The sequence below is a fragment of the Oryza sativa genome, chromosome 1, assembly GCF_034140825.1.
Source record: "Oryza sativa Japonica Group chromosome 1, ASM3414082v1".
NCBI lineage: Eukaryota > Viridiplantae > Streptophyta > Magnoliopsida > Poales > Poaceae > Oryza > Oryza sativa.
The window spans coordinates 15147698-15175189 of NC_089035.1; the positions used below are offsets into that span (position 1 = coordinate 15147698).

The 27492-nt window shown below is 46.6% G+C and overlaps 1 protein-coding gene and 1 pseudogene across 1 annotated transcript; both read left to right on the top strand.

The window, feature by feature from the left end:
* The first annotated feature begins 574 nt into the window (after positions 1-574).
* On the top strand, positions 575-2336 carry LOC9266649 (flavin-containing monooxygenase FMO GS-OX-like 8; annotated as a pseudogene).
* A 12828-nt stretch (positions 2337-15164) lies between these two features.
* LOC136355305 (protein DMP6-like) lies at positions 15165-15722 on the top strand. Its single transcript, XM_066307695.1, has one exon. It carries the CDS (start codon positions 15165-15167, stop codon positions 15720-15722), a length of 558 nt encoding a protein of 185 aa, XP_066163792.1.
* Positions 15723-27492: the final 11770 nt, after the last annotated feature.

The window sequence follows — 27492 nt, forward strand, 5'->3', positions numbered from 1 at the left end:
GGCACCCTATTTTCCCAACCGATCTCCCTCGTTTTCCGTGCACAAGTTTTTCAAATTGCTAAACGGTGCGTTTTTTTGCAAAAAAATTTCTATACGAAAGTTGCTTAAAAAATCAAATTAATCTATTTTTGAAAAAATAGCTAATACTTAATTAATCACGCGCTAATTGACCGTTCCGTTATCCGCGCATATTTCGGTTGGGAACATGGATGGGCGAACACACCCTAAGGGATGATTTGAGATTTCCATTATACCTTGTTTTTTACATGTATATAGTCTTCTCAACTGTTCACCAATGATGATGACGGCCCCATCGTTTGGCTTTTTCTCTAATAAGTCAAAACGGGGCTTATTAGGGAATAAAAATAAATTTGTATATAAAATTTTTATAGATGTGTTCTTGGTGACTTAAAAGTCAATGCTGAAAAAGAAATTACGTTGAAAATATCTCAAAATTAATATCAAAATTAAGTTTGAAAATTTAAAATTTGGCTTTTTTTTTGGCTGAATAGGCCATCCGATGGGAGCCTGATTCTTGATGTAAAGTTGTCAATTCCTTTCGTTCTTGTAGCTGTTTTGTGTTTATCTTAATAAAAATGATAAACAGGTATTGAAGTAGTCCAAGAGGCACCAAATGGCATCTCTAGCATCAAGGAGATTGAGATATTTTTGTTGCTTGGTGGGAAAAAGATTTGGCAACCGATTAAATTTGGAGAGCTGTCGCCGCGTTGAATGCAATCAGGGAGCAAGATTTGGACAAGATGTCATCATCATCATCATCGGGTTGGAGCTCCAAGAAGGTGTGCGTCGTCGGCGCCGGGATGGCGGGGCTGGCGGCGGCGCGCGAGCTGCGGCGAGAGGGCCTCGACGTGACGGTGCTCGAGCAGAGCGCCGACGTCGGCGGGCAGTGGCTGTACGACGCGGCGACCGACGGCCGCGACCCGCTCGGCATGGCCGGCGTGCACAGCAGCATTTACTCCTCGCTCCGTCTCAACAGCCCGAGGGAGGTCTGCGGCTTCTCCGACTTCCCGTTCCGCCCCACCAATGGCGGCGGCGGCGACGCGCGGCGGTACCCCGTCCACGGCGAGCTCCTCAGGTATATCCGGGAGTTCTGCGACGTGTTCGGCCTTATGGACGCCGTCAGGCTCGACACGACGGTCGTGCGCGTCGCCATGGCGCCGCCACGGCGCGACGGCTCGTTGCGGTGGACGGTGAGGAGCAAGCACAACGGCGATGCGGAGACGGAGGAGGTGTTCGACGCCGTCGTCGTGGCCACCGGGCAATACTCCCAGCCAAGGCTTCCAAGCATCGACGGCATGGATAAGTGGAGGAGGAGGCAGCTGCATAGCCACTCGTACCGCGTCCCGGACTCCTTCGCCGGCGAGGTCGTCGTCATCGTTGGTTGCAACTTGAGCGGTAAGGAAGTCGCCCTGGAGCTCCTCCGCGTCGCCAAGGAGGTGCACCTGAGCTCCAAGTCGACGAAGGAGGCCATGACGCCGTCGATGTCCAAGATGCTCGCCAGGTACGACAACCTTCACCTGCAACCACTGGTCGAACACCTGTGCGAGGACGGCCGGGTGGTGTTCGACGACGGCTCGTTCGTCGTCGCCGACGCCGTCATCTACGGAGGGGAAGGTCACCGTCGACGACAACCGCGTCGGGCCGCTGTACGAGCACGTGTTCCCACCGGCGCTCGCGCCGTCGCTCTCCTTCGTGGGCATCCCGGTCAAGGTGATCCTGCCGCGGTTCGCCGAGGTGCAGGCGAGGTGGGTGGCGCAGGTGCTGTCCGGGCGGAGGACGCTGCCGTCGCCGGGGGAGATGCTGCGCGCCGTCGAGGAGTACAACCGCGCCAAGGAGGCCGCCGGCTTGCCGAAGCGGCAGACGCACGACCTGTTCTTGGACCTGGAGTACTGCGACGAGTACGGCGAGCGCCACTGCGGCTTCCCGCGGACGGAGCAGTGGAAGAAGGAGCTGATTTGGTCGTCCATCTCCGACATGTGCGACGACATCGAGAACTTCCGCGACGACTACCACGACAGCGACATCGTCCGCGACGGCCGGCGCCTGCACGGCTGGGCTTCCTCTCCTCCCCTCGCGCCGCGGCCGCAGGAGAAGGACGACGACCATGACAAAGAAGAAGACAAGCATTTGGGATTTGGCCCTAGTAAATTCAGCTTAAGATAAGCAAACGAAATTAAATGAACTCCTTATTTTGTTCACTTTATCTAATTATTATTACTACCGTAGTTTACTACTCCCTCCGGTCATAAAAAATATTTAATGCAATCATTTATCTTATCAATAAAAAATATATAATATTACTTATTTTGTAATAACTTATTCTATCACTAAAGGTACTTAAATTTTTATTTGTTCCAAAATTTTTTATCAGAGAATGGTTAAAGTCAACTATATCAAACATATGGCTGAATCAGGTGTACTTAGGACTTGTTTGGATGACTACTCCAACTTGCCAAGCCACAAGTTTGGTGAACGATTTGAGAGCCACAACTTAGACCAAAAAACATGTGGCAAAGTAGTTCATGAGCACATAACTTCTTATGGCAAGCTAATATGTGGTAAGCAAACAAACAATATGCTAACTACCTGTGGCGCGTCAAACTTGAGGCGCCGCAAACTGTGGCACCTATCAAACAGGCCCTTACCAACACCAGAAGTTTCATTTTATGACACTGTCATATGACTGGCAGTATGTATATGTCACATACATACAAACTTGTGCTTCTGAGAAGCCTCCCCGTGGAATCCATGCAATTTTTCTGATGCAAATCGTTTTTCAGTTTATTTCTATAAGGGAGTTTACCATGATGTAAAAGAAAACCTGTTTGATCACGTGATACAAGCTATAAGTATAAGTATTTATAGAACTAGAAAATGCCCCACACATTGCCACGGGACGCAAGATTACTTGTCTCCAACATTAGATTAAAGCAATGCATGGTATATATTTATTTTTGTATGGTTATATGATTTTTATAGGAAAAGAAATGTATTCAGTTTGAAAGGAGGATGATCATTTGAGGGTTTGCAGTAGTGGACACAAGGATTTTCCTTCATCTGTACCATTAGTTTTTTTTTAATCTATATCTATACTAATAAAAAAGGAGAAGTTTTGCATAGCAATCCTACCGTGAAATCAAAGGAATGGCAGCCCACACATGGGATCCCTGCCACCGCAAATTCCTCCACGCGAGCTAAATCCTCAGCAAATCGCTTCCCCCAATCACGCCGCGCCCACTATATCCCTAACATGCACCTCCACTCTGAGCCACGGCTGCGGCCTTGCGATGGCCTCATGCTCCAATCCCTAGCTATCCCTTCTCCTACCGTCTCGCCATCGACGACCACCATATCACCCTCACTATCCCCTCTCCCACAACTGTGTCTACCATTGTTGTCCCTGAAGGAGGAAGCGCGGAAGCGCCAGCTTCACGATAGCAGTAGACCAAGGATCCCTTCCATTGAACCTACATCGATGACTGAAAAGTCGGCCCGCTTCCCTCCCTGTTGCCGCCGCGGTCCCCGCTCGGCACCGCATCACGGTGACAGCAACATCAGCCGCCGCGCGCCGGACCCAAAATCAGCGATGTCCCTGTTTTGGTGTTGTCCATCTCGCCGTTCTGTGGCACTGTGATGTAGAGGCTAGGGCTCATGGAGCTTCCTTAGTCACACCGTTGTTGCATGAATACAAGAGCGTGAGGGTCCTTCCCTGGTCGCGCCATGAGCGAGCGCGCGGTGTTGCATGAATCAGTCGCCTCACTGTTTTTCCACCATCCCTATATCTGGAGGCCTCACTATTTTCCCACCTTCGCACTCTAGAGCGTGCAAACGACAGAAACAACAAATCGGGCTCCCAATCTCCCTTTCTCAAGCTCACATGATATGCTTTTTATTGCCAACATGTCATGCTTTCGTGGGCTCTTATATGATAGCTTCCAACAAATAATTTAGTTAATTTTACTGGCAACTCTGATATTCTTCAAGTTGTTAGGAATGGAGATTATGAACTTATCATGATGGACATCACGTTGGGTTTCAATCATTAAATAATGCTTCAACTGAATAATGTGCTATCAAAGGTTCGTCAGTCAAAAAATGGTGTTTATCCTATTTGAGTGCGAATCTTCATCATGCTACAAGCAAATAAGCAATGTGCTGTGAAAGAACCCACTGTTTGTTTTTACAGTATACAATTCCAATCCCATTTAATTGCTAATCTTTTGCTTTTGATTGAGTTACTGTAACATGAAGTAGCAGATATTTATTTATTATTTTTACCAGGCTGGTGTCTGTTTACTTTTGTCGGTGACATGGGACCGGGGATATCTTGACTAGAGGTTTGGGGCAGCCGCGGTCACCCACGTGGCCTGACCCCCTCGGGGGGGTCGGGCCCGAGGGTGATGAGGCCGCCCCTCCCTCTATCTCCCCGAGGGGTCGGGCCGCTCCCGTTTCGTCCCCGAGGGCTGGGGCGCCCCGACCCCCTGAGGGTTTGGCGCCACGTGTGTGGGTTAGGTGAGCACAGCGGCGCTCACCTAACCGCGTTTATTGCGGGTTGGACGAGCGCCCCACGCCGCATTTAATGTAGCGCAGCACACTCATCCGGTCCGTGATCGGTCACAGTGTGTGACCGGTCACAGACCGGTCAGATCGCGGGTTAGGGGGCAACAGGCGGCCTGACACACGCCTCGCCCCGTCCCGTCGGAATGATGAGAGCCTCCAGGCACTCGTCCCTAGCCGGAGCCGGCGTGGGAACTCCTGGAGTTGGCACGTCAGCCCCGGCCAGATACATTCCAGGCTTCATCGCAACCATTGCAAGGAAGTCATTGTATGAAGAAGGGCAGACGTGTAGCATGCTAAACTGACACGTGGTGGACAAGAATGACCGGTCTGTGACTGGTCTGACGCCGGTCGCGTCATCGGCAAACAACCGTGCTTCCACGTTGCACCTGCTTCCGGCGGAGTGGAGGTTGGTATGACCCATCCCATCGGAGGGTCATTCGGACAACAGCCATTGCAAATCTCCGCCCATTAATGAGGGAGGACAGGGTTATCCCGGTGTCAGGCAAAGGTACGAGCCAAGTTTTGGTCAAAGTAGGATGGGTCCCCACCCAAAAGAATGGTAGGTAGAAATGGTGTATGTGGTATCCCCTTGAGATATAAAAGGAGGACCATGCCTACCAAGAGAGGGGACGGACAAAAAGACTGGAGAAGACCTGAGCTCGTAGAGGGGACTGGGGAAAAAGAGTAGGGAGAGGGTCTCTAGAGTTTGAACTCTCTTGCTCTCCAGCTCTTTGTAACTCCTTCATACACAGATCCACCAGAACACAGGAGTAGGGTATTACGCTTCTCAGCGGCCCGAACCTGTCTACATCGCCCGTGTCTTGCGCATTTGCTCTCTCGCGAACCATTCCACAGATCAAGGGCTTAGAACCTCACCCAGCGCCCCTGGCCGAACCGGCAAAGGGGGGCCCGCGCGGTCTCCCGGTGAGGAGCCCCACGCTCCGTCAACTTTGATTTCACTTGTTTCATGTTGTGCGGTACATGGTACCCAGGTACACACGGCAAGGCCTTGGGCCGTGAAGCATGGGGTGGGCCGAGTGCCCTAGGCCCATGCGGACTGCTTGGTGATTAAGAAAGGGATTAAAAGACAAGGCTATAGATCTTATCGTGTAGGCACGCGGACACCGCACGATGCACCTCCCCGAATCGTGGCTGCTGCACACTACTGAACTTGTGCAACGCCATTCGTCCAACTCATTGATCCCACGGAGCATGTTGCACCACGCAATGCGACCGGGCAGCTCCGCGTCGCGCCAGCAGTGTCGCACGCAACGGGCCAGTCCACGCTATGCCCCACTGCGCCGTTTCTCTCGGCCGACCCCGCACCGCTCCTCTCGGCCGAGCTCGAGCCAGCATCGCGCTGTGCCACCATCTTTCGCACCAAGTTGTTAACGCCAAAATTTGGTAAGCCCCTAGGAGAATTATCACATTATCAATAGTTGGATTCCTGCTATATTCGGTTAAGAAAATTAATTTATCAAATGAAGCTTATCCAGAAGTGACCGAGTTCAAGGAGGATGCGGCATGCCAAGTTATCTATTAATTAGGAATAGTTTGTTAGTTTCTTTTTATCTTTAGGAAAGTGTGTTTAGTGTCTTATAAGGACTTTATGTTTTCCTTTTATCTTTAGAAAAATTTCTTTCTTGTCCTATAAGGACTAGTATCTACCCATGGGTATAAATATGTACACCCGAGGTCATTGTAAATCATCTCTCGATCAATACTACTCTCGGCGCATCGCCACCCTCTTTCCCGAGGTTTTTACTTATCATCCGGCGGAATTTGGCACCTGACGCGGGGCTGCATCGGTTCAGTTCAATCTCCGGCGAAGGGGTAAGTCCTACGTTCCGCCGGCCCTAGTGAATCTATTGGCTACGTTGGTGTTGTTCAAGGCTGCATCGCTTCGATCTCTTGGATCGCTCTGGTTTGGTTGATATATTTGCCTACCTGATATCTCAATTCTATCTCTAATTGCATTATGTTTAGAGACACATCGGTTTAGTTGGAACTGTCTCGGTTAGGTCTGATCTTCTGTCTTAGCCGACATATCTCTACAATCACAATGCTGTTGTAAATAGATTTGTTCTATCCATCACATTAGACAGATCTATTGGCTCATCGAGTATTAGATTATCATATACAATCTTGTGCTGCATCGGTTAGGTTCGACCTACTAGATTGTTGATAATATAAATCGGTTAGGTTCATGCTAGTGTTTTATCAGGATACTAGCCGATAAGTTTTTTGGACGTTGCATTGGCTTATAAGGATTGCATATACATATAAGTTGGATTTAGCCGATGACAACAGAGGTTTCATTGATTTATCTAATCTCGTGGATTTTATGATATCGGACCTCTAGCCGATGTATGCTTTAACCATCGGATCAGTACTTGTTCTATGATATCATATTGTTAGCCGATTGGTTTTTCTACTGGATTATATTATTGTTATATTGCATCATCATCAGCCAACTGCCTTTATATCATTATCTACATTGGATATATTGCCAATAGCTCAAAACCCTATCGATATCGGCTGGAATTACTCCATTGGCTTGTCAGCCGATCGGCTCATTGATCTGCTATTTGTATATCTTGTCAGTTGCAGGGTCAAATTGACTGGCACGCCCGCATCCTATCAACCTTTGGACTGTACTGGAGCTAAGCAGATCTCCCAGGCCAGTGTGTGTTTTTCGCGTCAACACAGGTCGAACCCGACTGTGTGACGTGCCAAGCTGCATCGCCCTTCCCCATGTGCTGCACCAATCACCACCCATATCCCCCTCGCTGATGTTCTTCCTTTGACTCCCTCGCCTCGTCATCGAGTCTCATCCCCGGCCCCGCTGCCACAGCACATCACTGACCAAACATCAACACAACAGATCAGCATGCCGCCACTACCGAATATCCATCTCACTGAGCAGCACCCTCCGCTCCGTAGAAAAATCACCGCGCCTCCTCACCTCGGCCGGCCCTGCCTCAGCATTGTGTCTCGTCGCTGGTCCCGCATCACTGCCACCGCGCGGACCCGCTCAGCCATACTGCCGCTGCGAGATCGTTGACCCAAAACACCACGCGCGACCTCCTTCTGGCGCCGTCTCCTCCTCTGCACAGAAGTCTAGCGCCTCTGTCACTGTTCAGCCCCGCTTGACCTTGCTACAGCACCGGATAAGCCGACTCAACGGCGAACACCAAGAATCGCCATCTCGCCACACCGTCCATCCCGCCGCTCAGTGAATCTGTGGTCGAGTAGCCAACCCCCTCCTCGGCGCCAATGGATTGCATCGAACACCAAGAAGCGGACACCCAACACTCCTTGTTCACCACCACAACCACGCCACCTCACCATCAATCCAATCCAGAAGCTTCCTATCCGTCACCGACAAGTGGAACCCACCGTCTCGTTGCCTCCCCATTCCACATCTTCTCAAGCAAGCCTTCGTAGCCTACAAATACCAAATTCCCAAACTCTCCGTGTCTCGGCCCAAACCGAGCTCAAACTCAAGCGAGCATCCATGGTCACCTTCCTAACCACCACCACCTAGCTGCCTCATCTCTCTTTTCCTTCATCCACCTACACCCCAAGCTTCCAAAAGACCATCGCCACAGTTGCCCAACCTTCCCTTACACTAGCTCGGCTCCACCATTCTGCGACAAGTACTGGACATTCTGTTGAACACCTAATTGGCATCCAGGAGCATGCAGTCCTATTTTTTCTCCACCGCCACTGTGATCGGCCACATTTCGCCCCTGCTTCACCATGGTAAAATAACTCTCTCCTTTAGAATCCCCTTCATTCCCTACATTTCATTATTCATGTTTCCTCGACCGATTGCACCATCTAGAACCATCACCACCCTGGAGCCCTTCGCTCGTGTCGCTTCCTCCCTAGAGCGACACAAGAAGCGACCGAAAAACACCGCCGCCGCTTCTCCTTCTTCCTCCTCCCACCTTGCCGCTGCTCGAGTGGCACGTCGGCAAAGTCGGCCGACCATGAGGATGGCGGCATCAGGGCTTTCCCCTCTCTCTCAAGGAAGGATGAAGAGGTGATGCCGCCTAGATCCAGGCCCTGCTCGTCCTGATCCGGCGAGGAGCGGTGAGAGGGCCCCCATCAGATGATTTGGATGGTGGCCAAGGCATCCAAGCTTGAGGAGGGAGTGGGGCATCAATAGCCAAATCTGGATCCTGCGCAGCCAGACCCGATGCCCTAGTCCCACTGGTGGATACGGAACATCCACGCTGAATTTGGCCGGAGTTGCTGGAGCGGTGGAGCATCAGCAGTGGGAGGCCTACACGGACGTCTACGGGGGAGGCCCTGGCGGTTGGTGGCAACGGGATGCTGTAGCAGCCAGTGGCAAGGAGGTCAGCACGAGCAACAATGGCGGAAGGGCTGTGACGGCTGGCGGCAACGGAAGGCTCACCCGACTGTGGTGGTGGCGGGGCCTTCTCTCTGGGCGCATGGAGATGCGCAGGGGCTGCAACCGCATGGCGGATGACTAGCACGCGTGGACGGCCCATTAATTTCACTTGTAAATTGCTTTAAATTTTAATATAAATTCTAGGAATGATTTATTTAATGATTTTTAAACCCCAAAAGAAAATTGGGGTGTGACAGAGCTCTCCTCCATGAGGAATAAGCCATTCGGGGCAGCGGTTGGCTTCGAGGAATAGGCGGTTGAGACACTCCTCGACATGGCAAAGCTTTTGACACAAGTGGCATGGGGCGGCGGTGAGCATTGGACAGAGGATGGCAACAAGCGACGGAGCGAGGACGCAGCATGGGGAACACAATATTTGGTGCGGCGAGCTCGTGAAGGTGTGTGTGTGGGGGGGGATGTCTAGTGGTCCCTTTTATAGGCTTGAGGGGCCATGAACAAGGTGGGAGCTGCGGTAACCGTCAGTAGATGTAGGTGGCGATGTGGGCAGGGTGTGGGCTCAAGTCAGCGCCTATTTTTGTCGGGAGAGAGGGGGATGTGGGTGTGAATATGGCGATGACCAAATTTGCGTTGTTTGAGAGTGAGGGAAGGAGCGGGGCTCGTGGATCAGGTGGGTACGTGGGAGCTACAGCGGTCGTCGACTTCGGCTAGTGGTAGGAAATGAGCCTGACAGGTGGGCCTCGGTCCTACCTATCATTGAGAGGAGGAAAGGCAAGCCAAGCATGCCCGGCGTGGGAGGTGGGAGGAAAGGCTGAATCGGGTGTGGGTGAGATGGGCTGACAGGTTGGTGACCCCAAAAGGAGGGGGCGTGCTGAGTTAGGAGTTGGGCTAGCAAATAAGACTGGGCCATGGGGAAAGAGAAACAAAGAGAGATGTTGAGCGACCTGCGACTGCGAGAGAGAGGGGAAGAAGGAGGAGCGGGTGGGCCAGACTACTATTGGTCACGTGCGATGAGGAGTGGGTCGGAAATGATGGCCCACCTGGAAATGAGGACTTTTAATTGGTTTTTCAATTTAAATATTCTCTGAAATGGACTTTGTGCTATTAAAATTTGATGTTGATCTCTGAAAATTCTGAGAAAATTATATTAATTATTTTAGGGCATGGATAATACGAGAAAAATATTCCCAATCATGATTTATTAAAGGAAATGTTATTTTCTGAATTAACTTCACTTGTAAATTTCTTTTTATTTTAATATAAATTCTAGAAATAAATTATTAAATGATTTTTAAATCCCTGAAGGAAAATCAGGCATGACTTACTCCTACCTCGGAGTTAGGCCTCTAACAGTCAAAAATTCTATCGCAGGTCTATAAAACTAACTAGATCGGATACTTTGATCCCAACATAGGAAACTCCGATTTTAAATGGCAAGCCAGACTGAGAACCAAGTTCCTCCCACGAATACTCAAATGGATTAGACAGTCCGATAGAGGTCGGATAGTGTGATGTTGCTAAGATAAAAATATAAGAACTTTTTACTCCAGAGTTTGATTTTGATGATCTTGGATTCCATGTAAAGGTTGGTTATAGGGCTATCAAATCCATCATAAACAATTGTCCAAAGATAAATCATTTTGAGAACTTAAGCAAACACATTTGTATTCATCTTACCAGTACAACATTCCTATACTCAATCCAGATTTTAATTAAAAACACCGAGACCGGTAAAGGATTTGAAAAAGGATGCTTAGTTTCATTATACCTTTGCCTTGTGCTTCTTCTTGTGGACTTAGCTGGACAACGCATACCACTCTGTTTAGTCACATTCATTTATTATGATGTTTGGTCACATTCATTTCTTCCAGCCACTTGATGCCTTTCAACTTATGACGATATCAATCACTGTTGATGTGGATCAACACATGATTCCCATGTTTCAGCTCTTCATCTTGAGACATACGTGACTGTTGATGGTCATTATCGATCAGTTTCGACCATCAATATTATCAAAATAAAGGAGAACTAGTGATGCTTGCAATACATAAATATGTTAGATATTATCAGGGGAGGTTGGGCCGAACCTCCCTTGACGCTGTTGGATCCAGGTTTTGGCTGGACGGCATGGATCACTCCCCAATAACGGTTGGAGGGCAATTCCGACCATTCCAACTACCACAACCGTCATTGGCAGCCTATTTAAGGAGCTCCTCTCCTCACTTCACTCACACACCTCAAGCAAGAGCTCTCTCATTCCTCTCAAGTTTAGTTTAGTAGTATCTAGCTGGTGGAATAGAATTAGAATAGGAATCAGGAGTCTGGAAGCCTTCGGAAGAGTTCGGGTATGGCTCTAGTAGCTTTCCTTTCCTCTTTTGTAAGCTTTGTACTTTCATTAGAATACTCTTCTAGATACATTTCTGGTATTGAAATATTTTCCGAGTATATGAGTACCTTCTTTATATTATGTTCATGTTATACTGAATATACTGCTAGCTTATCTGGGATATGCTTTGGTGCAGGTATAGTGTTTGCTTATGCAATTATTCTATATCATGACGATGATATTAGAGTAGTATCTGGTAATTTAGACGTGGTGTCTAGATTACGGGATATCATTATTTGGGGTTATATATTGCGGATGAGAGGTGGGCCGCTGATGGTGACAGCTCAGTACGAGTATTCCTCCGTGCCTATATATAATCCTTAGTTAATTTCCTGGGGAGGGTATTCCTCTGTATTTAGCCCCGGTTGGATGGTCATGACGGGCTGTCGTAAAGAACTCGACAGTCAGGGGTGGCTTCTCGAAGTACCAGGAAGGCATCGGATAAATGGTATTAGCTAGTATATCAGTTAACTAGAATGTATGTATACTATGTATATTAGAAGTATAGGAATAGATTCTCTTTCTCTTTTCTTTCCACCTAGCTTAGATTATTTATTATGAGGATAAGTAGAAAAGCTTGTGTGTCACTCTACCCTTGGATTATCATAACCCCTGCTTAGAATATGATTATCACAAGTAATATATAAATTATTAGTTGAGTTCTCTCTACATGATCTTTCCACGTGATAAAATAAATACGATACCCTTGGAATACTCTCGGGTGAAATGCTATAATGGTATATTCGTGTGCTTGCGGATGAACTCTGTAACCATAATATACCAGAAGTATTTCTGCGCCATTGCTGGGAATTATATTTCTAGTAACGTCGTTAAGAAATACCAACAGTGACTTGATCTCACTTGAGCATCAACATTATTTTCATTTCTTGGTATCTATTTCTTTCATTCAACTCAATAAAACTGTTAGTCCCAATGATCTGGTAGTCAACCTCCACTTGTTGACCAACCGATCGCATATAAAATGATATGAATAAATTGATGAAAATCAACAACACCACAAATGTCATATACTCACACATATACACAAATGTAAAGATCTCAATTAAATAAAATTGATTAACTTGGATCACACACATGCATAATAAAATATAAGATATACTTCCCCCAAAATATATGCATACAAAATATTTCGAGTGAAATAGGTGTATGCATAATTTTTGATGAATCCATGGGAGTTTATCCTATACAAGAAAAGAAAGCATGTGTAAAGAGAGTATAGCTTGATTTCGATGTGTTTCATCCTTATTGAGATTAAAGTCAACCATCAATGGATACATTTCTATCCCAACTCATATGACATCCGAGAACAACCTATTTGCCAACTCATGGAAAAAAGTAAGTCACAGTAACCTGGTTTGTCATAAATCACCAGAACAACATTTACACATTATTGACCATAGATCTTTTGATCATTTCCGTTTTGGTGTTGGATGACAATCCAATATAAAATATGATCATTTCCTTTTTGGTGATGGATGACAATCCAATATAAAATATTTAGAGTTCCTCACCCTATTTGGGAACCATTAGAGAGATAATTTAGAACACGAGGAATTTAACACGTACCTCTCATCATTTTTATTTTTCATATTAATTGAGACTATGCAAAATAAATGTTTATATATAAAAGATAATAGTATCATATAATTGGATTTGGCATTAGTCACCAAAACTAATCCAATTGCACTTGAACTTACATCGTCGTCGTCTGAGTTACCACGCCCGAGCCGCCACGGTGGTCGAGCAACTGGGGGAGGCGCTTCACCAGCACTGGTATGGACTTGGTGGTGATGATGAAGGAGACTCACCAGCGCTGGATCCCTGTGGCGGTGTGGTCGACGTCGTCGTCACCCTCCCCTTCATCATCGCCGCCGAGTCCTCCACTTGCTGAGGCTCACCAAAGCTGCCTGCTACTGCCAGATCTTGCGGTCCCGAGGCCTACCACCGTCAACTCTGATGGTACCGAGGCTAGCCCACCACCGTCGTTAGGATCTTTCGCTGGTAGATCCACCATCCTGAGCTACGGGGAGCTGCAGTCGTTGCCGGTCATCACCATTGCCTTTACTTGCTTCCTTTCAATGTGGAGAGAGAGAGAGAGAGAGAGAGAGTTCATGAGGTAGTAGTACGGTAGGCCTGTTTCAAAATAGGAAGAGGAGAGGAAGGAGAGGCCCGCCAACACGATGACTGGCTGCTGTCGTTCGGGAGGAGAGTGCTGGGGGGAGGGGGGGTGGTGTCGGTGACGGAGATGGGGATGGAGGGAGGGGAAAAGGAGAAGTGAGGCAAGGGAGGGGCTGGCCAGGTTTTTCTTTTATTTAAGTTGGGGTTAGCTAGACCGGCCTAAAAGTCATCTAGAACTACTCCTAATGTGTGGAACCATTACGGATAGGAGATACATCTGTAACGGCTCCTACAGGAGCTATTACAGATGAGGTGCAACCATTTCTAATGGCTCATAATGGAAAGCCATTACAATCATGAGGGGCTCGTTTGTAACGGCTCCTCAACTTAAACTGTTACAAAGTTGGTAGATGACATATGTAACAACTCCATATAACTGGAGTCGTTATAGATCAGTGCTAATCCCTAATGGCTTGAATGTCACTCGTTATAGACACGTGATATGTAGCGGCGCACTTAAGCCCATCATAGATAATAGATGTGAGGATATGTGGTAGTGACAATTACCGAGTGTTTTTCACTATTTAATTACCATGTGTTTCGGGCACAAGGGAGAGATTCCCTTCTTAGTGTCTGTAGTTTTGATAGAGATCACGATTACTGTGTAAAATACCATATCATAGATGGATTTTACGAACCATAGTAATTTTACATTCCCTGTGGAGGTACCATAAGCTACCAAAAATTTAGGGTAAAATTTGGTACCTCCTAGTACCTAGATACCAAAAGGTACCAAATTACAATAGAAAAAGTGGTACCTCCTCAAGTACTATAAAATTGCTCGCAAGAATATATATACTACTCTCTCCGTCCTAAAATATATGCATTTTTAGCATAATGACAAGTCAAACATTTTTAACTTTGACTATTAATAGAAAAAAAATAAAAAAAGATCAACCATGTAAAATTGATGTTACTAGATTTCTTATTAAACAAAATATCGTAATATGCAACTCTTCTTATTTGAAATATTTTACTTTTATAGATATTGTTGGTCAAAATAGTATCTCGAAGATCGTGTTAGTCATAAATGCTTATATTTTAGAACGGATGGAGTAATTCTTTTGATTTATAGATGTGAGATTTTGACGGAAATAGCAAATCCACCTTTTCCAGAGATGATATATTGTACTAAACACATGCGTACGTGGCTAGCTGTTATTATTATATATTCATAATATATGCCAGATATGTGCAAGCACACTTTATGGAGCTCGCGTGGTATGTTCCTGTACAATGAGATCCAAGGTCGAACTAAAGCAGGTATGCAATTTCTAGGGCTAATTAAGCAAGCAAAGCATATGATGAAAAGATGATCAATATATCGTGTGGCGGATATATGCTTACCATCGATGCCATTACCCTGTAGACAAGCTACTTGAAGTAGAATGTTTGCCAGGGGCCAATTAGGCACATATATGCGCACGATGTCACTTTGGCCTTTCCCGCTTTTGGCATCTGGTTCACTGCCCCCCGGTGGGTGGCTGCCTATAAATGCGGGGTGTACCATATACATGCAACCATGCAGAAACGAAGCGGTCGCACGTTCTTGTGACTGCACAACACACCAACACCTCGATCCCTGTCAATTCTCTCTAGCAGCGCGCACGGCCAAAATTCATGGGCACGAACGGCGCCCAGGGCTCAAAAGGTGCGTCGTCGACCACCACTAACCCGACAAACGATGACAAGAAGAAGAAGCCGGCTCAGGCGCCCGGCGCCGATGCCGATGCCGATGGCGGTGGCAAGAAGAACAACAGCGACTACGTCGACAAGACGCTGTCGACGACGGCCAACCTGGTGAAGCTCCTCCCCACGGGCACCACGCTGGCGTTCCAGGCGCTGGCGCCGTCCTTCACCAACCACGGCAGGTGCCTGGCCATCAACCGCTACATCTCCGGCGGCCTCATCGCCTTCTGCTGCGCGATCTGCGCGCTGCTTTCCTTCACCGACAGCATCATCGACAGGAAGGGCCGGCCGTACTACGGGCTAGCCTTCCCCGCCGACGAAGACACCGGCAAGGGCGGCTTCGTCCCCTTCAACTACGAGAAGCCGCGCCGTCCCAGCAACGGCGCCGCCACCGCCGCCGCCGACGACGACGATAGCTGGGAAGTTTACTTCGTGGATTTCGACCCAGAGGACACTGGTGGAGAAACCCTTTGTAGTCCCGGTTCGTAACCCCCTTTAGTCCCGGTTTCCAAACCGGGAGTACCAATCCGGGACTAAAGATCGCTATCTTTAGTCCCGGGTGAAATAACTGGGAGTAAAGATCGATCTTTAGTCCCGGTTGGTAACACCAACCGGGACTAAAGATGGCTCAGCCACGTGGCCGGCTGAGCCATCTTTAGTCCCGGTTGGTGTTACCAACCGGGACTAAAGATCGAGCTGACCTTTTTTTTTTTTGCATGGATATTGGTACTCCCGGTTAAACCATGCATATATATGTTTCAATACATATATATGCATACATATATATATATGTATATATATATATATTATATTATATTATATGTATATACATGCATAATATATATGTATTTATACATATATATGTTATGCAAATGCATATGTATATAGATATATATATGACCAAAATATATTTACATTATAGAAAATGTGTACACATGCATATAGAAACATATGTAGTCATGTATTAATTACAATCCATTATATGTCCTAGCTAGCTACGATTTCGACGTAGTAGTACTCGCTGCTAGCTCAGAAGCTAAGGACCGGTGAATTGTGTTTCCGTCGTAGTAGAATTCACCCTTGGGATCAAGGATTTCTTCGTTGATGAATCCCATGAGTTGTTCTTGAACCGCCGCGATAAATTCCTTGTGTGTGGTCAGGTTATCCCTCATGCGAATAAACTATATGAATGTATGAAATTGATTAGTAATTAAACAAGAAATCGCTACGTAATGAAATTTTGAATTTATTTGTACGTACATCGAGCTCTCTTGTGGTGATGATTTGGTCTGCAAGGCAGTGGCAATACTCGCACACGTAATAGCCGCACAAGTTAGTTCCCTGCTTTTGCTTTGCGCACTACAAATAAATGACAAACAACGAGAGATCTAATTAATATACACTTGTATGTATTTGAATCGGAGAAATATAAATGTTGATCATGTGTACTCACAGGAAATTTGAACTTCCGCCTAAGTCTTTCTCTCCATTTGCCGCGGACCAAATGACGGAACCGATACCAAGCCCTACATGGAGTTTAAAGCTATGATTCGTAGTAGCAATTAACATAACAAGATTTTCTTAATTAACAAAGGAACTTATGACGGTACCTGTCTATAAGTTCGAAAACCTTGTCAAACGTAGACTCTTTTTTATCCATTGAGTCATATACGTTGACGGTGCAGGCCTCCAGGTCGAAGAGTAAAAGCACCCAGTGGAATCTGCAATGTGCGTGGGATGCATTACATATGAAACACTTAGCAAGTTCGTACGGGAATGAAATTTGGTATGTAGGAAGACAGTAAAATTAAACTAACTCTGTGTTGTATGGCAACAGTATGAACGTCTTGTAATGCTGCGCCTTCAGGAGATGGACGAGATTGTCCTCTGTTTCTTTTGGATATTGGTCGAGCATTGCGACGTTTACTTTCCGAGGGTCGATGAATCCAGTATCGAAAACCCTCCGCCGTCGGGCCCTTTGAATCTCCATTCTACAACGATAAAAGGGAGTATATTATTTTCTATAGTCTACTTATATACAATGACCTAATTAGTTAAAGGAGACGTATAGTAAGAAATCTAACTGAACGATATACTTACAAAATCCAGCAACTCATAATAGAGACGTCGAGGGCGTCCAGCTGGTATAGTTCGTAGATTCCCCTGAAATTGATCCAGAGAATGTCATCTCCTTGCAAGAAGTCCGTGTCCCTGATCCTCGCTCCGATCATCTCTCTACCGGTGGCGCTCATCTCCATGTACAGCTGATGGAACTTGTACATTTGTGTGGGTAGGGACTGCAGCAGCTCAGGCTTGACAAGCGGTTTACCGAGTTCGTACATGTATTTCACTTCCGCCTTTTCGATTGGTGCGACTCCTAGCAATTGATCCGTAGTTAGACCGGTGTCAGTAATAAATTGTTCTATCGTCATTTCTTTACCGGTCACCAACGGCTCGATCTCCTGGTTTGGTTGCTCTCCAAGCTGAGGGACTGGTTTGGACTTTCCAGAAGATGCTTTCTTCAGCGTTCGCTCATAGTCCGATAGCTTGATGGCCTCCTTGACAGATGCAGACATACCCCTGAAGAAGTTCCTGACACTGGGGTCTATAGGAATCTTCTTTTCTGGACTTCGAGGCTTGAATTGTCTCTTGACTTCTGATGCAACGTAAGCGTCAAGCTCCTCTTGCGTGCAATCGTACCCCGGGTCCTTGTTCTTGGCGGCGTCAACTTTCGCCTTCTTCGTTGCCCTTGTGTGGGCAGGCGGTGGAGCTGGGGGGCCCCTGACTTTGAAGGTGCCGGAAGAGGAGCTTGCGGGGGAGTAGGTGTAGGAGCACGAGGAGGAGTCGGTGCAGGATCCTGAGGAGGAGTCGATGCTGGAGCCTGAGGTGGAGACGGTGCTGGCGGAGCATGAGGAGGAGACGGTGCAGGATCCTGAGGAGGAGATGGCGGAGCCGGAGGAGATGGTGCACGAGACGCCGCTTGTCGCCCAGGGAGGATGATGTACCGCCTGCGCCATAGAATAATGGCATGGCATGTGTCTCGTAGATGCGTCTCACCGTCTCCTCCAGGGTAATCCAGCTCGAGGTCCTCGTACGCGCCTTCGACCAACTCAACTTCGACCTTCGAGTATCCTGCTGGAATCGGCCTGCAGTGGTAAGTACCTGAAGGGTCCGTTGGGATGGCCATGCCCGACGCCACCTTCATGTTGTGAGAGATTATTTATTAGTAATCAACATATATAAGCAGCAACTAGCGGAATGGCTAAATCTTACCTTTATTGATAAGTTCTTGAAAGGAATATGCAGCTCACATGGTGTCCGCTGAGTGATGTCATCAACGGGACAGGTCGATTCGTCCTGTGTTTGCATGGCGTCCATGCTCTGTGATCCTACCTGCCCCGTTGAGGCGCAGCTGCTACGGTTTCCTGACGGGCTCACCATTGCAGGAGGAATGGTCGGCTGGGGATCATGGGACCGATGTGCGGCCATGCGTTCATCAACCTTCCTTGCCACCTCCTCTTGCATGTTGAGTTCGTAGCTCGATACCCGGAACTCTAGGTCTGCAATCTTCGCCTCGGTATCTCTCTTGCTCCTCATCCGACTCCTGTACGTGTGGATGTCCTCCTTGAAACCAATCTTCCAAGGAATCACCCATTTCCCTCGTGTTCGTCCTGGATGCTCTGGAGTCTGCAGGGCGAGTGTCAGCTCGTCCCTATCTCTGTCTGGTCGGAACGTGCCCTGAGAGGAGGCTTCCACTGCATCTGTTAGTCGTCGCGCAGCCTCTCGTATCTGATCGCCGAAGACCAGTGAGCCATCAGCTGGGTTGAGCGTTCCATCGTGAGCATAGTACCAGAACTTCGATCGTTCCGGCCAATTGGCTGTTGCCGGTTCGATACCCCTCTCAATCAAGCTAGCCTCCATCTGCTCCCACTTCGGCATCGCGACGCTATAGCCTCCTGACCCCAAGTGGTGATGGTACTTCTTCTTGGCGGCATTTTCTTTGTTTCTTTCCATCATCGCCTGCCCTTGTTCACCTGTCTTATATGCAACGAACTCGTCCCAGTGATCCCTTAGCTTTGGGAATGTGTCGAAGTTCGGTGTCTGCCCCTTCAGTATATACTTCTTGTACAGATCTCCCTTGAAGCTCTGAAACTGTTCTGCCATTTTCTTCAGAGTCCACCTTTTCACTTTGTCCTCTGTACCCGCAGGAAGGGTGAATGTCTCGAGCATTGTGGTCCACAGCATCTCTTTCTCCGAATCTGGGACAAAGCTCTCATGATCTCCGCGTGCCCTTGTTCTTCGCCAGTACACCGTACTGACAGGCACGTTATCCCGCACAACCCAACCGCTGTGACGTACATAGTTCTTGGCGGCTTCGGCCGGGGCACTAGGATGTCCATCTTCTTCCACTTCCGTTATGATGTGCCGACCCTCAAGCTTGTTCGCTACACCTCGTTGCCCGCGTGCCCTCTTCTGTCCAACGGAGGGTTGACTACCACTAGCCTCCTCCTCCTGGTTCCCCTCCACATCCCTTTCCACGTGCCCCTGCTGGTTCCCCTCCGCATCCCTCTCCACGTTCCCTTCCTCGTTCAAGTACTGGTTTGGATCCTCGTTCCCCTCTTCTTCATTCCAGTACTGGCTGCTTCCCTCCGCGATTGTATCGTACAATATCTGTTCCTCATCGCGGTCAGCCATCTGTTGATACAAGAAACATCTGCTAAGTCACGAGACATTTATGTTTTAACAATCTAAGTCATGTATGCTAAGTGTAAATGTCGTACATTAGAACCCTACACAACCTTACGTGCTAAGTCTAATTACAAATCGTGATATAAGCTAAGTCTAGGTGACGTATATTATACAACCCTAGCTAGTAAATAATTATATACTAAGTCTAATTACAAATAAAATAATCTTATATTAAAACTCAAATAATATTACATGCTAAGACTAAAATAGTCATGTATATGCTAAGTGTTTCGTGCGTATATGCTAAGTCTAATTAAGACTACAATAGTCAATTGCTACTTGTCGCACCAATTCCGTAGTCAATAATTACATACTAAGTCTAATTACAAATAAAGTAATCTTATATTAAAACTCAAATAATATTACATGCTAAGACTAAAATAGTCATGTATGCTAAGTGTTTCGTGCGTATATGCTAAGTCTAATTAAGACTACAATAGTCAATTGCTAGGAGTCGCACCAATTCCGTAGTCAATAATGTCATACTAAGTCTAATTTGCAATAAAATAATCTTATATTAAAACTCAAATAATATTAGAACACTACACAATCTTATATGATAAGTCTAATTACAGGTCTAATAATCTTAATTAATTGCATTACAAATATAACAATCATTTATATTATTACGTCACTTGCCTGCTCCAATTCCTTCTAGGGCTAGGTCTAATAATCTTAATTAATTGCATTACAAATATAACAATCATTTATATTATTACGTCACTTGCCTGCTCCAATTCCTTCTAGGGCTAGCTCTTCCACTCAGGCTTGACGGACGACTCCGACAACACGTCTTTTCTGCAAGATACAAAAAGATGTATTAGGATAAATGCAAAGTAACATATATATATATATATATATATATATATATATATATATATATATATATATATATATATATATATATATATATATATATATATATATATATATATATATATATATATATATATATTGCATTTCACGTTAACGTTCGTCCTCGTTCGTTCGCTCGTTCACGTTCGTTCCCTCGTTCTCGCTTGTCTTCGTTCGATCGTTCTCGTTCTCGCTCTCGTTCGTTCGATCGTTCTCGTTCTCGTTCACATTCTCGCGGCAACGTACGTTGACGTGTTCGTTCTCGCTCTCGTTCGTTCGATCGTTCTCGTTCTCGTTCACGTCCTCGCGGCAACGTACGTTGACGTGTTCGTTCTCGCTCTCGTTCGTTCGATCGTTCTCGTTCTCGTTCGTTAACGGCGGTGTGGCGGCATCGGGGCGGCGGTTGGCGCGGCGGCGTGGCGGCGGCGTGGCGACGGCGGCGGCGGCGTGGCGTTGCGGGGCCGTGGCGGCGGCAGCGTGGCGTGGCGGCGGCGGCATTGCGCGCGCGGCGGCGAAGGCGGCGGCGGCGTGGCGACGGCGGCGGCGGCGTGGCGTTGGCATGCGGCGGCGGCGTTGCGCGGCGGCGAAGGCGGCGGCGTGGCGCGTCGTCGTCGTGGCGCGTCATCGTCGTGGCGCGGCGTCTCGTGGCGGGCGGCGCGACGGAGAGAGATCGAGATCGGAGAGATCGAGATGCATGAAGGGAGATCTGGCGGCGGCGGCTCTCACCCCAGAGATGCGGCGGCAGCGGAGGAGGCGGCGAGGACGACGAGCTCGAGACGACGGCGAGATACGGCGGCGTCGGCGCGGGGATTTGCCCTAGGCAGTGGCGGCGAAGGAGAGAGGCCGAGAGAGATCGATCGGCCGAAAACGTCTAAGTGTTGGTGAAGAAGACGAGGGCGCACCGAGAATATATATACCCCCGGATCTTTACTCCCGGTTGTTGAGAACAACCGGGACTAAAGATATCTTTAGTCCCGGTTGTTCTCAACAACCGGGAGTAAATATCTTTTCCCGCTATTTCGAAATTCTTTTTAAACCCGGTTAGGGTTAAGAACCGGGACTAAAGATTATAGCACTGCATATGATTTTCGCTTACATATGTGTTTATAAAATAGAAGTTAATGCATTAACATTATTTAAAGTACAAAGATTAATGACAATTACTTCGAAAAATTATTTTTGTCTGTAATAAATGAAGTGGATAAATCGTAATAAGCAAATATAATTAATAAAAATTCCAATAATCATATATACTTAGCATATATATGAATGATATTATTATATTGGTAAAAACTCTAATTAAGATATGTATGTACATACTGCATGATTTAAAATTAATAAAAATTGTAATCATCATATGTACTTAGCGTAGGAATTATATTAAATTACATGCTAAAAACTCTAATTAACATATGTAAATGCCACATGCATGATTTAAACCTTTTAAAAATTCGAATAGTCATATATAAGTAGCATATGAAAGATAGTAAATTAAATTGTGAAAAACTCTAATATATGAATGATAGTTTTAAAAATATGTTAAATTTAATACTTTTAAAAATTCTCCAGTCAATTATAATTAGCATATGAATGATAGTAAATTAAATGTTAAAAACTCTAATTAACATATGAAATTGCCACTTGCGTGATTTAAAACTTTTAAAAATCCTCTAGTCAATTATAATTAGCATATGAATGCTAGTAAATTAAATGTTAAAAACTCTAATTAACATACATATGAAATTGCCACCTGTGTGATTTAAAACTTTTCAAAATTGTAAGTATCACATATAACTAGCATATACATGATTTAAACTTGTTGAAACCTCTAATAATCGTGCGTAATTAACATATGCCATACATCAATTGATTTATATGGATAATCAATACATCCAAAATAGTTTACATCGTGTACACAATAATTACGGCACGTACTTTCTCCTCACTATTGTTCCCTCCTTGTGATCGCTGCGTGAGTAAGGGGTGTCTTCATTTGATAGGAAGATGCTAGGGTCAATCGTCACCGTGAAAGGGGGTTGCCCATCCAACTGATCGTAATCCTCGTCAGTCTTGTCCTCAACTCTGACGATTTTTCTTTTGCCTGGGAGAACCACTTGACGCTTAGGCTCATCAGGCCCTCTGCCCTTCTTTCCTTTGCTAGACATGTCCTTCACGAAAAAGACTTGCGTTACATCATTGGCAAGGACAAAAGGTTCGTCCGAGTATCCAACCTTGTTAAGGTCAACAGTTGTCATCCCACTGTCATCAATCATTACGCCTCCACCAGTCAACCTAACCCATTGGCACCGGAACAGAGGAACCTTGAGAGGACCATAGTCAAGTTCCCATATGTCCTCGATGGCACCGTAATATGTGGCAGTTGTTCCATCGTGTCCCATGGCATCGACACGAACAGCGCTGTTTTGGTTCGTGCTCTTCATGTCTTGGGCTCTCGTGTAGAATGTGTACCCATTGATCTCATATCCCTGGAATGTCGCGATCGACCCAGACGGTCCCCTCGCCAGGAAGGCAAGTTGTTGGTTGATCGACTCGTTACCCATGAGATGTTGTCGTAGCCACGCGGGGAAAGTATCAATGTGATGCCGTGTAATCCATGCATCGGACTTACCGATGTTCCTGGCGCGAACTAGAGCCAAGTGCTCCTCGATGTAAGGAGCTACCAATGAAGAGTGTTGCAGAACAGTGAAATGGGCTTTACGGAATAAATTGTTGTCTACCGTCGTTATTGCTTTCCTTCCGAGAGTTCCCTTTCCCCGTAGTCTCCCTTCATGGCGTGATTCAGGTACCCCGATTGGGCGAAGGTCTTCGATAAATTCTACGCAAAATTCGATGACCTCCTCTGTTCCATAACCCTTGGCGATGCTTGCCTCTGGACGAGCACGGTTACGAACATACTTCTTCAGAACGCCCATGTACCTCTCGAAAGGAAACATGTTGTGTAGGTACATAGGCCCGAGAATACGGATCTCTTTCACAAGGTGACAAAGCAGATGCGTCATTATATTGAAAAATGAAGGTGGAAATATCAACTCAAAACTGACGAGACATTGCACCACTTCATTCTGAAGGGCTTCTAATCTATCTGGATCGATGACCTTCTGCGAAATTGCGTTCATGAATGCACATAGCTTTGTTATTGTTGCCCGGACATTGTCTGGAAGGATACCCCTTATTACAACTAGTAGCAGTTGTGTCATCAACACGTGACAGTCATGAGACTTTAGGTTTGTGAACTTCTTCTCCTTCGTGCTTATTATTCGCTTGATATTCGTGGAGTATCCAGACGGTACCTTTATGCTCTCCAAGCATTCAAACATACTTTCCTTCTCTGCCTTGCTAAGAGTGTAGCTGGCTGGACTCAAGTAATGGCTTCCTTTCTCCTTTGGTTCCGGGTGAAGGTCGCCGCGTTGTTCCATATGCTTCAGATCATTACGTGCTTCCAGTGTATCTTTCGACTTTCCGTATACACCTAGGAAGCCAAGAAGGTTTACGCAAAGGTTCTTAGTGAGGTGCATCACGTCGATTGCGTGGCGTACGTCCAAGAATTCCCAATATGGTAACTCCCAAAATATAGAGTTCTTTTTCCACATCGCCGCGTGACCATCTTCGCTCTTTATATGCTGGCTTCCAGGCCCCTTTCCGAACACTACTTTAAGATCTTTAACCATAGCAAACACTGTTTTCCCGCTGCGATGTTTAGGTTTCGTACGGTGGTCGGCCTTATGTTCGAAGTGCTTGCCTTTCTTCCGTACCGGGTGGTTTGCTGCAAGAAATCGACGATGCCCCATGTATACAACCTTCCTACAGTGCTTAAGATACGTACTTTCTGTTTCATCCATACAGTGAGTGCAAGCCTTGTACCCCTTGTTGGACTGTCCGGATAGGTTGCTAAGTGCAGGCCAATCGTTGATGGTTACGAACAGCAGCGCTCGTAGGTTAAACTCCTCCTGTTTGTCCTCGTCCCACACGGGGACACCTTCCTTCTTCCACAACTGTTTAAGATCTTCGACCAGTGGTCTTAGGTACACGTCGATGTCGTTACCAGGTTGCTTGGGGCCTTGAATAATAATCGGCATCATTATGTACTTCCTCTTCATGCATAGCCAGGGGGGGAGGTTGTAGATACACATCGTAACGGGCCAAGTGCTATGGCCGCTGCTCATCTCTCCAAAAGGATTCATGCCATCCGTACTCAAACCAAACCGTATGTTTCGTGCGTCCTTTCCAAATTCTTTAAATTTTCTGTCGATGTTTCGCCACTGCGAACCATCGGCGGGGTGTCTCAGCATCCCGTCCTGTTGACGCTCTTCAGCGTGCCATCGCAACATTCTAGCATTCCCCTTGTTCCTGAACAAACGCCTTAGCCGTGGTATTATAGGGAAATACCACATCACCTTAGCAGGAATTCTCTTCTTTGTTAGCTGCCCGTCAACTTCTCCTGGATCGTCCCGTCTAATCTTGTATCGTAGTGCTTTGCAAACAGGGCATGCTTCTAGGTTCTCATACTCCTCACCACGATATAGGATACAATCGTTCGGACATGCGTGAATCTTATGAACTTCCAGTCCTAACGGGCAGACTATCTTCTTAGCCTCGTACGTTGTCTCGGGCAATTTGTTTCCCCCCGGAAGAATGTTCTTGACGAGTTTCAATAAATCGCCAAATGCCTTGTCACTAACCCCATTTTTGCCTTTCATTGCAACAACTCCAGAGTGGTATCCAACTTTTTGTGCCCCTGCTCGCAACCTGGGTACAATGAAGTTCTGTGGTCCTCCAACATCTTGTCCAATTTATGCGCCTCCTTTTCACTTTCGCAGTCCTCCCTGGCGTCCTGCAACATCTGACCAAGATCATCCGCAACGTCGTTACCATCAGCAGCTATTTCCTCCTCGCCCGTTTGATTTCCTTCAAATCCAACATACTGAGCAAAGTCCGGAATATTGTCATCTTCCACTTCATCTTCTTCCATTTCAACACCTTGCTCTCCGTGGGATGTCCAACAATTATAGCTTGGCATGAACCCCGACTCAAACAAGTGGAAATGAATAGTCCTGGATGCAGAATACTCCTTCTGATTCTTACACTTATTGCATGGACAACAAATAAAACCCCTTTGCCTGTTAGCTTCGGCCACTCTCAAAAAATAGTGCACGCCGTCAATAAACTCTTTGGATCGCCTGTCAGCGTACATCCATTGCCGATCCATCTACATGAGTCAAAAAAACCGTACACAAATAATTATTCTTACAATAATGACAGTCATACAATAATTATAAGATATCTTTATTCATACAAAAATCATAAAATATTACACCAAATAATTCTTAAAAACTATTTGTAAAGTTTTAAACTAATTTTAATGTGTTTTACTTCTTTTAATTTTCATTTTAGTTTGTTTTCTATTATTTAAGATTAACTTTCACTAGAGTTTTCCTTCTCAACTATTTTATAAAACCTTGTTTAGCAAATGAACTAAATTTCTATATATTCTTTCTTCCCCACACACATTTTCTCTCTCATCAACTTACAACTAAATTTTGGAGACAAAAAAAGTGTGCAAAACATAGGTGCAAATGTAGTATGACAAAAAAAAAACATTGGAGGATGAAGTTGCAAACCTTTTAGGCACCTCTGATTTGTATGTAATCACCAAAATAAATTCAATAGAAATTTTGGCATGACCTCCCCTCTTTTTTGAAGAAATTTTGAAGCTTGCTCGGGCAGCTGGAGGAGGAAGAAGACATATATATATATAGGGGTGGGACTTTAGTCCCGGTTGGTAGCACCAACCGGGGCTAAAGATCACCGGGATCTTTAGTCCCGGTTGGTAACACCAACCGGGACTAAAGATCGTAACTTTAGTCCCGGTTGGTGTTACCAACCGGGACTAAAGATCCCGGGGGGGCCTGACAGGCCCTGACAGCATTCGAACCGGGACTAAAGATGATCTTTAGTCCCGATTGGTAACACAAACCGGGACTAAAGATCAAATATGCCCGTTACCCTTTTGAACCGGGACTAAAGATCATCTTTAGCCCCGGTTTTTATTGCATCCGGGACTATTGTGGAAATCGGCCGACCGACGAAAGATGGTTTCTCCACCGGTGGGAGAGCTCTACAAGCGGAGGGTGAGGCCGCTCGACTTCCTGCACGCCACGCTCAGGGTGTTCGTCTTCCTCGCCCTCGCGTTCAGCGACGCCGGGATCCAGACCTGCCTCTTCCCCCAGGAGAGCGCGACGTGGAGGGAGGCTCTGGTCAACATGCCGCTCGGCGTCGGCTTCGTCGCCAGCTTCGTGTTCATGATCTTCCCCTCCACCAGGAAGGGCGTTGGCTACCCCAGGGAGGCTCAAACTGGCACCGAGGGCGGCGCCGACGCCGACAAAGATGGCAAGGCCGAGCCTCCCAAGACCACCACCAACGGCGGCTCCGGCGGCGTCGACGCGGAAGGTAGCAAGCAGAAGAACAACGACGACTGTCCCAAGACCACCACCACCAATGACGGCAGCGGCGGCGGCGACGGCGCGGGCAGCAGCGTGCAGAAGAACTCTGCCAACCAGGTTGTTCCCATTCAACCCTCCACTAAAGAGATATCGAACAGGGCTGATGAGAAGATAGCTAATATTGTGTGATAATT

Excerpts from the sequence above, each read along its gene's own strand:
- LOC136355305 (XM_066307695.1), top strand. The coding sequence starts at position 15,165 with ATGGGCACGAACGGCGCCCAGGGCTCAAAAGGTGCGTCGTCGACCACC.